Below are 16,437 nucleotides of genomic sequence, written 5' to 3' on the forward strand. Positions count from 1 at the left end.
GACTGACATCTGCCATTGACCCACAAATTAGACTTGTATGTTGATCATTCACCATAAACATGACTTCACGGCTCTCATTTCTTAACGGAACCTACTCTTCCGCATTTAAACTTCAGTACTTTCTCCGAAGAAACTCCGTGCCCGAATATTACCCGTCACTCTAACTATCTAATCTATCTAATAAATCAGAAACTAGGAAGGAAGCGTCTTGATACACCAATAGTAACAGGAATATCCCTCGTGGGATATTGGCAAGAGCGGATGAATCGATGATGTGACAAACGAGGGTAGACAAGCGTGAAAAAGCGTGATGCGGGGCCGACATTCCATAAGCATTTAGGAAGCTTCCTTCCAAACTTGAGTACGGACACATGTACTCTTTCCATCGATCATTATATATCAAGATGTTGTCCAGTCTTTTCTGTCTTGGAATCTGATCAGATTACTCGAGTCACTTCCAATGCTGAAAATCAAATCTTAATATCTCATAATGACAAACAAATTCGATGTGGAGGATGTGCTTTCAAAGCTTAACAATGTGGAAAAGGTTTCCTTACTAGCGGGTGCATATATCCACAATCTCTGTAACTCTCAAAGTCACGATGTCTAACAATATCTAGGTACTGATTGGTGGCATACCGCTGCCATTCCCAAGTACAATGTGCCTTCGATTCGAGTGTCAGACGGTCCCAATGGTGTACGTGGTACTCGGTTCTTCAACGGTATCACAGCAGCTTGTTTTCCTTGCGGCACTGCTCTTGCTGCAACATGGGACACTAAGCTCCTTCATCGCGCAGGTGTTTTGATGGGGGAAGAAGCGAAAGTAAAAGGTGTACATGTGATCCTTGGGCCCACCATCAATATGCAAAGATCGCCTTTAGGGGGCCGTGGTTTTGAATCTTTCAGTGAAGATCCTGTGTTATCGGGATTAGGCGCTGCTGCACTTGTTAATGGTATTCAAGAGACCGGTGTCCAAGCTACAATCAAACATTTTGTTTGTAATGATCAGGAGCATAATAGGAACGGTGTTAATGTTATAATCACCGAGAGAGCCTTGAGGGAGATATATCTGCTGCCATTCCAATTGGTGGTTAGAGATTCGAAGCCGGCGTTATTCATGAGTGCTTATAACAAAATTAATGGGACTCACGTTAGTGAAAATCCAAGGATCCTTAAAGATATCTTGCGTGGAGAATGGGGCTGGAGTGGATGTATTATGAGTGACTGGTGGGGCACATACTCCACAACAGGTGCCATCAATGCTGGGCTGGATTTGGAAATGCCGGGGTCAACCAAGTGGAGAGGTCCAATGTTGATACAAGCTGTTAGCACTGGAAAGGTACCTCAACATATTCTTGACGAGCGAGCCAGGAATGTGCTCAATACTGTCAACCGTGCTGCAGAAGCGAATGTTCCCGAAAATGCGGAGGAAAAGACTGCCAATACTCCAGAGACAGCTGCTCTTCTCAGAGAGATAGCAGGTGACTCGATTGTGTTGATGAAAAATGAGGGCAGCGTATTACCATTTCAAAAAGATAAAAAGGTAAAATAGCATATCCAGTTTTACTATACTACCATTTCAAGCTAATATCTATAGACTCTAATTGTCGGTCCCAATGCCAAAGTTGCGACGTTTCATGGAGGCGGATCAGCATCCCTGGCAGCATATTACGCTGTCACACCGTTTGACGGTATTAGTGCACAGCTGGAATCAGCTCCATCCTACACCGTAGGAGCTTACGCACACAAGGACCTCCCATTGCTGGACTTAGTTCTCAAGACAGACAAGGGAGAAAGAGGTTTCTCTTTTCGAGCATATAACGAGCCACCAACAACTGAAGATAGAGAGCTAGCGGATGAGTTAATACTCACCAAGACAGAACTTTTAATGATGGATTATCAATGTCCAAAGCTGAAGAACGAATTGTGGTGGGCTGATGTTGAAGGATATATGACTGCCGAAGAGGACTGTGAGTTTGAATTCGGCTTAGGAGTATATGGAACTGCGAATCTGTATGTGGATGGCAAACTAGTCATTGACAATACAACGAAACAGACCAGGGGAACCATGTTTTTCTCGTGTGGTACAGTTGAAGAGCGAGGTGTTGTATCACTGAAGAAGGGACAAACTTACCATCTCAAAGTTGAGTTTGCCAGTTCACCAACTTGTAAGTTGGATAAAGGGAATAATGTCCTATTTGGTCCTGGTGCCATACGAATTGGTGGCGCCAAAATCATCGATGCGGATGTGGAAATTGCGCATGCAGCAGAACTTGCCAAAGAAGCCGATCAAGTAATCATTTGCGCTGGTCTAAACGTGAGTCGTCTCCTATCTATGCAAGAAAAATTTCTAACAATTTTTTAGGCTGACTGGGAAGGCGAAGGAGCCGATCGGGAGATGTTCGGTCTTCCATTGCACATGAATAAATTGATCTCGACCCTCACCCCCCTCAACCCCAACACAGTCGTTGTAATTCAATCTGGCACTCCGGTCGCCCTCCCTTTTCTATCTACAACTCCCGCTCTTCTTCAAGCCTGGTATGGAGGCAATGAGACCGGCAATGCTATCGCTGATGTCATTTTCGGCAAAACTAATCCCTCGGCAAAATTACCATTATCATTCCCAAAGAGAATTGAAGATAACCCAGCTTTTTTGAGTTTTAGATCTGAGAGGGGTAGAGTTATCTATGGTGAAGACATTTACATGGGCTATAGATGGTATGAGGCACTAAATTTACCTGTTCTGTTCCCCTTCGGTCATGGACTTAGCTATACCACATTCGCAATATCTGATCTGAATGTCGAGAAAATCAACAAGAAGGTTAAGATCTCAGTGAAAGTGAAGAATACAGGAGAAGTCTCAGGAGCAGAGGTCGTTCAAGTTTATATCCAGCAACAAAATCCATCTATCCGCAGGCCAAATAAAGAATTGAAGGGATTCGAGAAAGTATTCCTGGAGGCTGGAGAGGAGAAGAGAGTGGAAGTTGAGATTGAAGTTAAATATGCGGCAGCGTTTTGGGATGAAGTCAGAGAGGCTTGGGTTGTGGAGAAGGATGCATACGATGTTCTTGTAGGTAATACCAGCGAGTTGACTGGAGATTTAAAGGCAGCGTTTGAGGTGGAGAGAACGGAATGGTGGAATGGTTTGTAGATCGATGTTCGCAAGAGCAAGGATTGGACGGTTTAGCTTCATTGCTGGGTGCATATTCTATTAATTGGTGGTGATTCCTAACATTACTATCTCTGAGGCAAGAGATCATCACCTAAGGAAATTCATTCTATATTCAATATCTATATTTTTCTACTCACAGATCGGGATAGTATGTATGTCGAAACAACCCTCTAGTATATTGCATGTGTATTGCTCAATCTCCAAACTCACGACTATTAGGTAATCCAAGTAGTTTCAGTGCCTTTCAATGCTGTTCATATCGTTTTGAGCACCTATCACAATTGATTTTCCGAGAGAGTGACGATACATCAGGTTCTTAAGTACTAGTTCAGAATGGGTTCGTCGATAAACTTGCTTCTATGAGATTGATAAGGACGAAGCATTCCGACTTGAAATTTCTATAAAAAAAATCATTGGGACTTGAAACGAGATGATATTTGCCTTATTAGCTCCTTGGAGATTTCGTTATTTGTATCGAACTTATCTGGTTGTGAGACTCGAAGTGAGTAATGAGATGTATTTTGGCAAAATAGATTCTTAGATTTTGAAAGCGCGGAGTGTAAAGGCGAGAGCTTGTAGATTTCTCATACCTACATTGGCTGTGGGAGGAGCGTTGATGGGGCATTTGGATTGATTAGATTGATGTTTTCACCATGTTGAATATTCTGGGAAGGGGAGGCAGTTGGATTGTATTGCGAGGATGTCAATCCAGACAGAGAGGCGCGAGAAGGATGGTACATTGGGAATGATGCGGATGATGGGTCCGTATTTGGTGCGGACTAGAATTCCACGAATTAGGGAGATGATAAAGGGGGTGCGAGAGGGAGGCGAGGGGAGTACTAGGTTCTAGGACAAGAGATGTTGGAAAGAGTATGGATGGTCAGGTTGTAAAGAATGGTGATAGATTGTACTGTTTCTATTGAAAAAAGGTATTTTGGATTATGAAAATTTTTACTCCAGGGACGAAGGAGAATGTGGTTTATACGAACAAGCTTAGGACCAACGTTCCAAGAGTATTATAGCAACACGTTTTCCAAGACCTCATAGAAAATTTTATTTAGGAATTCTACAGTCCAAGATTGACTCTCACATATAAACTGGGATTCAGATCTTTGTTCTAAGCAACAGAGCTAGGCGTTGGCTTGATGTTGGTATGATCCACTAGGGACTAACTTGTGTGCAAGTATCTGCGGCGCAGGCAGTTGATCTGTTGGAATTTCATTAAAACCTGCAACTTGCTGACACGAAACTTTGCAAGCATACCAACTCAAGAGAGAAATGTCCATAATGTAAACCTGATATAGATCTGTTCAGGAATTCGAAAGCAAATTTGACTCGTGGACGATAAAGAACACGAACTGTCGATTTAGAAAAAGTTTTCCAGTGAAACTTTTATAATTTTGAAGAGGATAAATTAAACGATGAGTTTTGAGCATCTAGAATTAGATAATCCTATGCAGAATTTTCCAGGGGCATCATTTATCTGTACTGCAGTCTTGCCTTCACACCAATCCCAGAACTTCTTTGCTGTGCCACTACCTCCTTCATCAGAACTCTTCAAAGCAAGCAATAAATCCTGTCTTGGGCCTGGATGTATACGCCCCCAAGGAACCACACACGCTCCATTGTTTTCCATGTTCAACCCCTCCGACAATCCCGCCCAAAGCTCTGTATACGCTCCCATCCTGGCCTTATACAAGAGCGGCCAAGCAGCGTAATACATCGATTTCGCATTCCTCATCAAATTGGTCTTCAAATTATCCGGATTTTGCGAGACACTCAAGATACCGAATTCGCCAACCTCCTTCGTCAACTCACTAGCCAAGAACCAGTTGCCGGTTTTAGAATTGTTGTAATTCTTGACTTGATCTCTGGGGGGAGTATCAAGGTCAGACATGATAATCCCATCTTTGGGAGCCGTAAGCTCTGAGAACTGAGAATGTGTCCAAACCACACGGATAGCGCCAGGCGTGGATTCTTTTGCCGCAGCTTTCAGGCACGGGAGAAGATACTGCGTGAAGAGAAACGGTCCCAAACAATTCGTGGCCATTTGAAGTTCAAAGCCTTGTTTAGATACGCTGCCTAATGCTGGTTGCGAAACGCCGGCATTATTCCAGAGGACATCGAGCTTTGACTCTTTCTTCATGAAGGACTCGGCTGACGCTTTAATCTTACTCAGATCACCTAATTCTAAAGGGAGATATTCAAGCTGGCCAGGTAACTTCGTTGTTGATGATGCTTTGATATGCTTGATACATTTTTGAGCGCTGGCTTCTGAGCGTCCAGCTATGTAAACTTTGCCCCCAGCCCTGTAGAGAATAGTAGCCAGCTCAAGACCGACGCCCGATGTTCCACCTGTGATGATGAATACCTTGCTCTTCTGACTGGGTAAGTTTTTCTCTGTCAGAGTGGGAGTTGGGGGAAAGAATTGCGAGAAGGTGACACCCATGGTTAATTTCAACCGGCAGAAGAAGAGAATGAGCTAGAAGGGTAGTCTGTGGCACTCTTAGTCAAATCGTCGCAAAGTTCGACACAGAGTTTCAGTGATGAAGAAATCTCAGAATAAGTTCGTGGAATGATGGTGTGTTTATCTATTGGGGTGGTAAGACGCGAATTGTTAGCCTTCTTTTGGTGTTATGTTGGTGAATGCGTGATGACGGCGCTGTCAGCATGGCAGGGGTAGCTTCGTTGGCATCGCATTGAATGTAGACGTGATTGCGAATTAATAACCATGCAGCAGTGATAGCTACTTCTTGATATTCTGTCAGTATGAAATGATTCTGCAGTTAGGGAAATGTCTTCATCTAGACATATAGCTGTATTGCTTGCGTTGTTTGCTTGAGATCATAGCCTAAAATGCCCACTGTCTGATATGGTAACACCCTAGATAATTTCGTGTCTTTTCCTAAACCTCAGCCCCTGAAATCCATAAATCTTATAAGACTAGGCTATAGTCGTATTGCAATCCCTTTTGATTAAATTGAAGTCTTGTGTTTCATATTTCCAGGCAATTCTTGATTGTCAAAATGCCAACTCTAGTCGAAGAAGAAGCCAATCTGGCACAGGGATCTGAACTCGCGATTACATAGCTTTTCGAAACATTACACTGCAATGCATCGTGATTACAACAGACAGCTTGATGCAACAGTACAGTGTTATAGTTTTATAGGCCATTGAGTCCGACGTCTGTCGCATGTTGATAACATGTGTTGCCACAGGGTCATATAAGAAAACGTGCTATAGAGAAGATGTATTTGCTCCTCAAAGAGCTTTAAAACAATGAATCTTCAACCGGAGGACTGAGTTGATCTGTAACCCACATTATGCCATGCTGTGATCAAATTTCGTCTGCAGTTTCAATGCGAGTAGTATATGGTTCAACTGTTGAACTCAAAGCTCAAGCTTGTTGTTGCTTACCTATATTCTGAAGGTGTATCAAAAATGGTGAATAGCCCTAAGTCATGCTGTCACTATAGTAGAGTCAGCAAGGGCACTAGGATGGTAGGAATTTTTTCATCATGATTGCTTCTTCACGGACACAGCTTGGCTCCCTAGACAGAAAAAAGGTATCGTAAGCAGAAGGATAAACGTGGCAGCCAGCGCTTCTCAGCGACTCCTTTCTAGGAAGGGGACGGCCTGGACACATTTGTTTTATGAAAGTAATGTAACTAGCAATATCCGTGGAATACTTCTCGTGTTGAATGCCAGCAATCTTGAAAAGCTCAGAGTTGTGTGAGTTTTGAATATACCAGATGAGAGATTGGAAGAAGATCTAGTGCTAATACAGCTTAAGTTAATCAATTGATGGGAAAGTTTGAGGCCGGTGAGATGTCGGATTATGGCAAGGATGATATTGAAACCGAGGCTGGTTCTGCAGCAGAGCCTGAGGACCAGAATCCCTAAGGTTTAGACAAATATGGGTAAGATCTACATGATGATCCCTAGATGAACAAAAGGAAGTGAACGCTCCTTGCAACAATCTCGGTATGTGATAATCGACGAAAGAGGAAGCGGTCTCGACCCATCCATCTTATGCCAGTGTACTCTCCCAGTGTATGGAATCAGTGAGTCTCATAAGTCTCTATCAGGAATTCATACAGACATCAGTATCATAGCATATATACACTTTCGAGGTTCGGAGCAACATATGTATCCAAGTCGAAGCCCAGTTGAATCGGCGATGAAGACATGGATATATGGCAGATGTACGTTACCTTAAGGATAGTGACTTGCATTGCATTCGATATCTTTATCAATTAAGCAGACAAGCTGTCGACATCTATAATGGCAAGTTTGCAATAATGTAGCACGACAAACAAATCTGAGATGATTGTTCTAGCCACTCCACACACTCGACTCGCCACGACCGCCCCACTTCCCCGCGCACCTGTGACACAAAAGGGGCTTCAAATTTCCACCTCGTCCACTATCTCGGTCTTACATGCTGGAATTGCGAAGTTACCAAAATATGGGTCCTAGACCATCGTTGGAATATCGCAGCATAGCAACCCCATGCAAGCCCCATCCTCCATACTCCAGAGCCTAAACTAGCGTATCAAGTGGTGTGGATATGCACCCCGCCAACTCCAGCCCCCAGGTATTGGGGATTCTGTGATACTGTGGTATTCATGGCATAGGCTACTATCTTTCGGCTTCCATTTGTACGAAATGTGTCGGTTGGGTGCCGTGAATGGATGCCGGTTGACAGAGCGTTGTTTTGGTCATATTCAAGACTGTAGCACTAGCAGTGGTGTGAGAATCTAACCAGAATCGATGCTCCCAAAATGAGAAGTTTTGGCTACCTACTTAATGCAACCCAGATCCTCTATGGCTCTGGTAGTAGTTCTTGCTGACTTACCTTGAGGTAGCTGGGTGATTTTCTGATAACATCTTCCGAGACAACACCAAGAAGAATCTGCTCTACAAGAAGTTCTCTTGACAGCCTATAATGGGTAAGGCGGTTACCACCGGCACGGGTATTTTCCTGTCAATTGGAGTTAAACTGAACAATGTTCCGAGCCTTTGCGAGAATAGTTATTTCTGACATATCCCTTTTAGGTTTCCTCTTTGGTTATGATAGTGGTATTGTTACCTCCACAATTGGGCAACCAGAATTCATTTTATACTTCGGAAAACTTGATTCATCGACTGAGGGTGGAGTGGTGTCTTCCTTCACAGGTGGTGCGATTCTAGGAGCACTCACGATCTCATGGCTGGCAGGTGGTTTAGGAAGGAAGAAGACCATTGCGCTCGGAGGTGCCATATCTGCCTTTGGATGTGCACTTCAAGCGGGTGCCGCTAATGTTGGCATGCTTATTGCAGGATATTTCGCAGCTCAATAGATCGGATACGGATGCAACTATACCACTTCTAGTTTTCAATGGCGCTTCCCCTTGGCATTTCAAGTTGTTCCTGGTCTATTCCTAGCCATCGGAACTTGGTTCTTGCAAGAATCTCCTCGATGGTTAATGGAGAAGGATCAACAAGAAGAGGCGAGAGAGGCTCTTTACAAATTGCACGGCGATGGTTCAAATGACGAATACTTGGAACTGGAGTTTGCTGAAATTCGAGACACAATCATTGCAGAAAAGACAGTAGCAGTCAAACCATGGTCCGGACTCGTTGCGAAAAAATCATGGAGACATCGACTCATTCTGGGATGTGGAATCCAAGCATGGGGTCAACTATCAGGCATTAACGTTATCAACTACTACGGGGTCACTATCTACAGTCTTTTGGGTATTGACACTCGCACTTCCCTCATGATCATCGGCATCTCTGGCTCTCTTTCCATTGTTCACTGTGCACTCGGTTTATACTTTTTGGAAAGACTTGGACGAGTCAAACCAATGGTTTTCTCGGCCACTGGTTGGGCATTGGCTCTGTTGGTCAACGCAGTTCTCAGTCAATATTATGTTGTCGGCGGACAACAATCAACAAATACCAATGCACTACGGGCCATGGTGGCCATGAACCTTGTCTTCTCATTCTTCTATACATTCACTGGAATTATCAGTTGGGTCTACCCTGCCGAAATTTTTCCCGTGGAAATTCGAGCTCGTGGAAATTCTATCTCAACCCTGACAAATTGGTGTCTTGGTCTTCTTCTGGGCCAAACCGGACCATTGACACTCGATAATATCGGATTCAAATTTTTCTACGTCTTTTTTGTGTTCAATATCCTTTCAGCAGTATGCTATTGGATCTTCTACCCAGAGTACGTATTATTGCTTTTGTAATCTAAATTATGGTATAAGCTAACTTGTTGTATAGGACCAAGGGCAAAACACTTGAGCAGATGGACGAACTATTTGGTGATCAACTGATTCCTCATGCATTAGATGATCCTACTGGTGCAGAAGCTGCGAGAGCTGCAATGAACGAGAAGGGTGTATTCACACATGATGAAGATATTTCGTGGTTATTCCAGAGTTCAACAAGTCGAAACGTATTAGAGAGAAAATTATATAGTCATCCATGCGTTCTCACTGCACATAATCAGTATGATAGTTACTCTACACGATCTTCTTTTTAGTGCATTTGTAGACCACATGGAATCGACAATAACTACTCCAACTCGAGCTCGATTCGGATTTTACGCTTTGCAACTCTGAGAGGAATCCAGCACCTCATCTCATGTAAATATTTTCCACATTCCTCTCAACTCCACTCGGATGTCACTCTTGGCGTCAGCTCTCAAGCCCGGACTTGTTCCGTCCCCGCAAAATTTAGAGTGGAAGCGAGGGGGGTGGGGCTCGCCGTTCATTGACCCGACATCTCGCGTCCACTATCAGCCAATATTGACGACGGCTTAAGCTTTCGGCAAGTCGAGATATGTTATAAGGGTTCTTTTTGAAAGGGTGAAATCTTAGTTTGCTTGGAAGCTGACAATCAAGCTTTTTTGAGTTGTTGGTCTTGAGATTCTGCGGTGTCGAGGAGATTTAAATAATACTTGTACGACAACACCTGACTTGGTTTTCGGCTAAAATGAAGATCTCATCTTGTGGTATCCATGGCTTTCATGAGACAGTAGGCATTGATAGCGATGTCCTACTCTTTCACTGGAAACTTGAGAGCGACCTTGAAGGCGAGAAGCAAGATGCCTATCAAGTCATCGTACGCAAGGGATCTAGTTCTGGAGAAGTCCTCTGGGATTCGGGACGTTGCGATGGGCCACAGCAGAGAAATATTCGATGCGAACCTCAAGGTGGTTTTGAAAGCTGCACTTAATACGTCTGGAAGGTGACATCATGGAATCAGCATGGGGAAACCTGCGAAAAGAGTGACAACTTCTTTACTGCCTATCCACGGTCCGATCATCTTCCTCCTTTGAGTATGAATCAAATTTATATGCCTCACACGGCATTAATATTCCGTACCTGGTTTGAAGATATGGACAATAAATGGAAAGCATGGTGAATTGGTGATGGGGGAGAAAAGCCCCTTTATCTCCGCAAAACTATCACGCTCGAACGAAAACCCACGAGAGCTGTTGCATTTGTCTGTGGACTTGGACATCATCAGTTTAGAGTGAATGGACAAGCGGCTTCGGAGCATGTTCTTGATCCAGGATGGACGGATTATCATACGACTGTTCAATACGTTGCTCATGATGTTACGGAGCGACTTTCGGTTGGAGAGAATGTGCTTGGGGCGCATATTGGAAATGGTTTCTCTGCCGGTGATCAAGGGGACCGCTTCTTCTGGCCAAAGTATGAAGATAATACTTATGTCCGGTATGGAAATGAGCTTTGCTTCTTCGCTGAATTGCATCTTTTCTACGAAGATGGATCTCATGTTGTTGAGATTTCGGACGACAAATGGAGGGTCGCCCCAAGTGCAACACTGTTAGCAAATATTTATGCATCCGAAACTCATGATCGCCGCTTATACCCAATAGGCTGGGATGCGCCAGGCTTTGATGATAGTTCATGGAAAACCTGCAAAAGGGCTGACAGGTCCAAGAGGCGCTCTAAAGTATCAAAGTCAACCACCAGTTGTCCTTCATGAAACTTTCACGCCAATCAAGGAAACCTCTCCACGGCCCGGAACTATCTGTATTGATTTGGGTCAAAATTCATCTATCATGACTGAAATTGAAGTTGAAGGGGAAACTGGAAGTGAAATCACAGTCAGATATGGAGAGACAACATATGAAGATGGCACGATTTGTATGCCTGATCCATTATTCAAAGAATTTGAGACGAAAGTGTACTCGAAATTCATCTTGGCTGGAACAGGTGGTAAAGAGCATTGGACGCCTGACTTTTGTTTCTCGCACTCGAAGGTGTACGCAATGCGAAAGATACGGAATCGAAATTGCCACTGCTGCATTCTGTCTGCGGTAGACACGTATCGTCCGCTTCTTCAAGATTGGGAACCATGAAAACCGACAAAGAAGACGTCAATGCTCTTCTCTCGGCATTGAAGTGGACTTTCTCGAGTAACCTCTTCAGTTACCACACCGATTGCCCTCAAATTGAAAAGTTTGCATGGCTGGAAGTAACTCATCTTCTAGCACCAACTACACAATATATGTGGAACATGGAATCTCTTTACACAAACATACTAGACGACATTCTGGATGCCCAAGAGCGATCAGGTCTCATCCCTACCATGGCGCCTGAAATGACATATATGTGTGGTCCCTTACACGATACAATCACCTGGGGCTGTGCACTAATCCTCATCCCCGATATTCTCCAACGCTATTATGGAACCACGAAATCCATTGCCAAGATGTACCGAGCAGGCGAACGATACATGGCCTATATAAAAGGCAAAGAGCGATTTGGTGGACTAATCGAACATGGTCTTGGAGATTGGGGCCGAGGAATCGCGCATGGAAATGCACAAGCAATATTGAAACAGCTATTTATCATGAGTGTTTACTCTGCATGTCAAGTTTTGCCTCTCATTTGAATTTAGACCACAAGAAAAAGAGTTGGGAGAAAGAAGCAAAGAGAATTTACGATGTGTATAATCAACACTTATTAGTGACAAATGATCCATCTCGTCCTCACGCTTACTACACATCCCGGGACGACTATCCTAACCGCGATTGCGACGCCGTATGTCAAGCCCTCGCTCTCCAATTTAATATGGTTCCTGAAGCGCATATCTCTGCCGTCCAAGCATCTTTTCTTTCCGACGTCTCGGATGGTAAATTGCGCTCTGGAGAAATCGGTCTGAGGCATCTCTTTAACACGCTTGGAGATCTCGGAAGAACTGATCTAGTGTTGCAAATGGCGAGACAAGAAGAACATCCTAGTTATATGCGCTTCTTACGTAGGGGAGAAACCACTCTTCTTGAGTTTTGGCAGGATGAATGCAGGAGTAAATGCCATGATATGTTGGGAAGTATTTTGGAGTGGTTTTATGTCTATGTCTTGGGGTTGAAGGTTGGGATAAGGGATGGAGAACTTTCACTGTGGCTCCCGCTTACCATAGCGAGTTTGGTACTGTGGAAGGGGAGTTTGAGAGCCCTTACGGGATGATTGGATTGAGTTGGAGTAAGATCGGTAGTGGGGTTGAGATGGAATTGAGGGTTCCAGTTGGATCAACAGCTACGGTGGTGTTACCCAAGGATAATTGTCATGTTATGATCAACAGACACCTCCTAGATGATAGGAAGTGGGCCGAGCAGAGCAACAGGGTTGAGCTTGTACATGGGGCTTATACACTGCATTTATCGATATGAACTCATGTATTTGGGCAATATACGATACTTGAAAATGCCGTAATACGTTAAAAACTATATTCAATGATTGATGATTCCTTTGTCACTCGTTCAAGCCCTATTCTGACCCTTGGCCCATATTCAGAACTAGCTGTGAGAATTTTATATATATTGCAAGACCTTGAAATATCTGCATTCATGATTGATTCGAAGCAGATAGGAGTCATATGCCCGCTATTTTCGTTGTTTAACACAAAGACTGTTGTTTTGACAATCCGTCAGGAAAATATGATATATCTCCAACAAAGCATGCATTTACATTCAGGCATTTGGCCTCAATACGACTGACTACATGATACAAATTTGAGATGGTAGAAAGACCAGATAAGTGCTAATAGTTGATCTATTGATGAAGTGACTGTGCCAGATATTGACTATTAATTGATCATCTCCTAGTCAAGTTCACCGAATCACTACTTTGATAATACAAGAATTGCTTCAACAACATGTGAAATAAACTACACTTCTAATGCAATAGAAACATCATGTCAGTGTCCGAAATGCAATAGTAGGAACAAAGCTATTTGCATTGATACATACGAATATATAAAACTGGGTGAGAACTATGAAGTCTTTGGCTCCTTCCTGAAGAACCACACACTACTGTGGAAGCTGGAAAGACCTTTGAAATACTACAAAGTTGACCTAGACATGTATCATCAAGAATTCTCGACCAAACATCAGTATTGTATTCTAGAAAGTATTGTTTATTACACTTGCTACTATCAAGTGACCGAAACAAGACGGAAGCTGTACTGTCCTTCACTGATACCTATATACCAGTTCTAGGATTTCAACCCTTATCAGAAGATAGAGAGAACTTTCCCCAACTTTTATAGCATCAAATTAGATACTAACAGGGCTTTAGAAGAACACAGGCCAGACGATAACTTCTCAATGTGTGATTCATACTTGAACCTTCACATAACACAGACCTCACTCATTAGTCCATGTGAAGTTGAAGCCTAACATCTAGGCTTTGATGGCCTCAGGATACCTTGAATCTCTTTGGCAAAAGTGGTTAGCTTGGTTCAGTTTCTCCCACAACAATTTTGAACTTGTTTACATCCTCAAAAACGATTAACAACGACAATATCAACAACATTGGCTTTTCTTCAACTGATTTTGGTGGTTGTTCCTTATTCGAATATTGTTCGCCTTAGGCTACAGTTTTTTTTCAACTCTTCTTAATTAAAATTCTGCCATTGTCGGTTGGGTCACCGCTCGGGCCCTATGATTTCCATCATGGATAGCTCTATTAACAGAAGCTTATCCCCTCCAACCCCATTCCCTACTCTTGAAACAACCACTACTCCTCTTCCTACAACTACTTTACCAAGAAGAACAAGATCGAGATCAGATACACTTCCTCCATCAACTGAGCGCCCTCAATTGGAGGATTTAATCCCAGCGTCACGCCGTGATTCAATCAATTCAAATACATCCGATTCAAGCCTTTTGAACGCAGAGCTCGAACGCCTTCGCGCAGAGGTCATTCGACACGATCGAGAGCTTCAAGAATCTGGCATCGGTCTTGGAATTTACGGAGAAGGAATCGCAGCAGAAATTGAAAGTGAGGAATTCAGTTACCGTGGTGTTCAGAGCGCCCGACCATGTAAGTTCAGATCGAAAGAATTGCGCCTCGATTGTTTGCTAATTATCTCTTAAAGCTCCTCGTCTGCCATCAGTTCGCCAGCCACTCCCAGTTGTTGAACACCCTCTTACTACTGATTTAAGAGCCCGTCGTCGTGGATCGGTTATTCATCATTCTCGATCATCTTCTGTCTCTTCGCTCCCTTCTACTGAAGATCTTCGAGCCTATCCAGAACTCGACTACAGACCCATTGTACAAGAGCCTTTCCACAATCAAATCCCACTTACTTCTTCTACCAACAATCTTCCTCAACTCACTTCTGCGATATACGTTCCCCCACCTCGAGCACCCAAGACACATAAGGAACGTAAGATGAATTATCAGGGTTTCGGTGATCCAAATCAATCCGGCCAACCATCCAACTCTAGACAAGCACCGCCATCGCCAGGTCAAGGTATGGCTCATACAAACGGAATGAACGGTCAGATGAACATGGCCGGAATGGCTAACATGATTGGCTTTCCAACTCCTGCTGGACATCAATCTGACCTTAATTATATTATGGTCATGGTTGAAGAATTGAGCCGTCTTTTGGCCGCCAATCAGAAGATTACCGATAGTATTCTTGAAAAGATTGGAAATGTTCGTCAACGAGCCAAAGATAAGAATTTGAGCAATGACGAGCTCCTTGATATTGTTACCGAGGAATTGAATGGTAAGTCACTGCCTCCGCTTTAAGAAGCATAGCTAACAATTCATTAGCTGGTTCAGAGAATCTTGAGATTGAGAACGCCCAATTGCGTAGAGAAGTCGAATCATCCAAGGCTGATGCTGACGAAAATTGGAAGTTGGTTCTACATGCTGCTGGTATCCTTGAAGATATCAAGGAGAAGGCCCACAATTACAAATTTCAACATGAGAAGGACACTCTTGCCTGGCACAAGAGTTACCGTGATCAACTCGCCCAAGAACGTAAAGAGAATCTTGAACTTCGTTGCCACATTGCGGACATGCAAGCTCATGCTGCAAAGGCCAATGACTACATTAATCAGCTTCGTCGTTATGCTTCCGAGCACAAGATTATTACTGAGCTCACAACTCAAGTTCATCAATACAAGGGTGAACGACGTTATTGGAAGCGTATGGCTTGTCCTGGTCTCATTGAAGATCCTAGCGAGTGGTCTGATGGTGAAGGTGGAGCCACAGGTAATATCCCTGAGGCTGAAAAAATCGCATGTGCTCCGTGGATCGCTGAACGTGAAGAGATGGCACGCATTCTTAATGGCGATGGTGGATCATCTTGAATCTCTTCCTTTTGCATACAAAATTACGATCAAATGGCGTTGGGGAGGATTTTTTACGGCACAAACCTGTCTCATGAAATTGGCGTAATGGAATGGGTATACCCGATTTCTTTTACTCGATAGCATGTACATCTGCATGGATGAATGGATGAACGGTCATGGCTAAGGGAAACTTGTTTGATGAAATTCTTGTATTAATGTATTCTGGTTGCACATTGGGAATGGGAATGGAGCCAGCGGTTTCACGCTGTGCATCAAATGTGGCGAATCTGGTTTCTCTTCTACTTGACGGCAAACACTCACGATATCACAACTCGCTCTCTTTTCTGAGATCATCTTTCTTTTCTAATTTCCTTCTTTTTTGAAGCGAAATCAAGGAAATGTAAAAGGTGCAGAGATGTCGATGGGTTGACTAAGGACTTTCCCAAGATTTTATAAAATGAAATACTTGAATAGGATTGTGATGCGATCTTTGGGTTGTTTTGTCTGTTGGTAGATGGATAGTTTTTTAGTCACTTAATTACATGATAGTTTAGTTAATTCGGAATGAGTGGATATGCATTTGCGCATACCTACCTAATTCATATACTCTTCTCTTCGCTACTTTACTTTACTAGCATAGAATGTT

At 43.3% G+C, this 16,437-nt stretch overlaps 5 protein-coding genes across 5 annotated transcripts; 4 read left to right on the top strand and 1 right to left on the bottom strand.

Moving 5' to 3' along the window:
• Positions 1-490: 490 nt before the first annotated feature.
• On the top strand, positions 491-3,151 carry EAE97_004089 (uncharacterized protein; the record flags this gene model as incomplete). Its single annotated transcript, XM_038874601.1, has 4 exons — positions 491-563; positions 621-1,543; positions 1,598-2,317; positions 2,366-3,151. The coding sequence occupies 4 exons, from the start codon at positions 491-493 to the stop codon at positions 3,149-3,151; spliced, it is 2,502 nt and encodes an 833-aa protein (XP_038734045.1).
• Positions 3,152-4,586: 1,435 nt separating this feature from the next.
• EAE97_004090 (uncharacterized protein) lies at positions 4,587-5,621 on the bottom strand (the record flags this gene model as incomplete). Its single annotated transcript, XM_038874602.1, has 1 exon — positions 4,587-5,621. One exon carries the CDS (start codon positions 5,619-5,621, stop codon positions 4,587-4,589), a length of 1,035 nt encoding a protein of 344 aa, XP_038734046.1.
• Positions 5,622-8,120: 2,499 nt separating this feature from the next.
• EAE97_004091 (uncharacterized protein) lies at positions 8,121-9,707 on the top strand (the record flags this gene model as incomplete). The annotated part of the gene is made up of 4 exons (XM_038874603.1): positions 8,121-8,148; positions 8,231-8,475; positions 8,515-9,389; positions 9,446-9,707. 4 exons carry the CDS (start codon positions 8,121-8,123, stop codon positions 9,705-9,707), a joined length of 1,410 nt encoding a protein of 469 aa, XP_038734047.1.
• Positions 9,708-10,159: 452 nt separating this feature from the next.
• EAE97_004092 (uncharacterized protein) lies at positions 10,160-12,669 on the top strand (the record flags this gene model as incomplete). The annotated part of the gene is made up of 5 exons (XM_038874604.1): positions 10,160-10,379; positions 10,608-11,099; positions 11,140-11,415; positions 11,460-12,056; positions 12,101-12,669. 5 exons carry the CDS (start codon positions 10,160-10,162, stop codon positions 12,667-12,669), a joined length of 2,154 nt encoding a protein of 717 aa, XP_038734048.1.
• Positions 12,670-14,156: 1,487 nt separating this feature from the next.
• On the top strand, positions 14,157-16,409 carry EAE97_004093 (uncharacterized protein; the record flags this gene model as incomplete). The annotated part of the gene is made up of 3 exons (XM_038874605.1): positions 14,157-14,526; positions 14,582-15,220; positions 15,268-16,409. 3 exons carry the CDS (start codon positions 14,157-14,159, stop codon positions 15,807-15,809), a joined length of 1,551 nt encoding a protein of 516 aa, XP_038734049.1. The 3' UTR covers positions 15,810-16,409.
• Positions 16,410-16,437: the final 28 nt, after the last annotated feature.

Source organism: Botrytis byssoidea, assembly GCF_014898295.1.
Source record: "Botrytis byssoidea strain MUCL 94 chromosome Unknown BBYS_007, whole genome shotgun sequence".
In the NCBI taxonomy this organism is placed as follows: domain Eukaryota; kingdom Fungi; phylum Ascomycota; class Leotiomycetes; order Helotiales; family Sclerotiniaceae; genus Botrytis; species Botrytis byssoidea.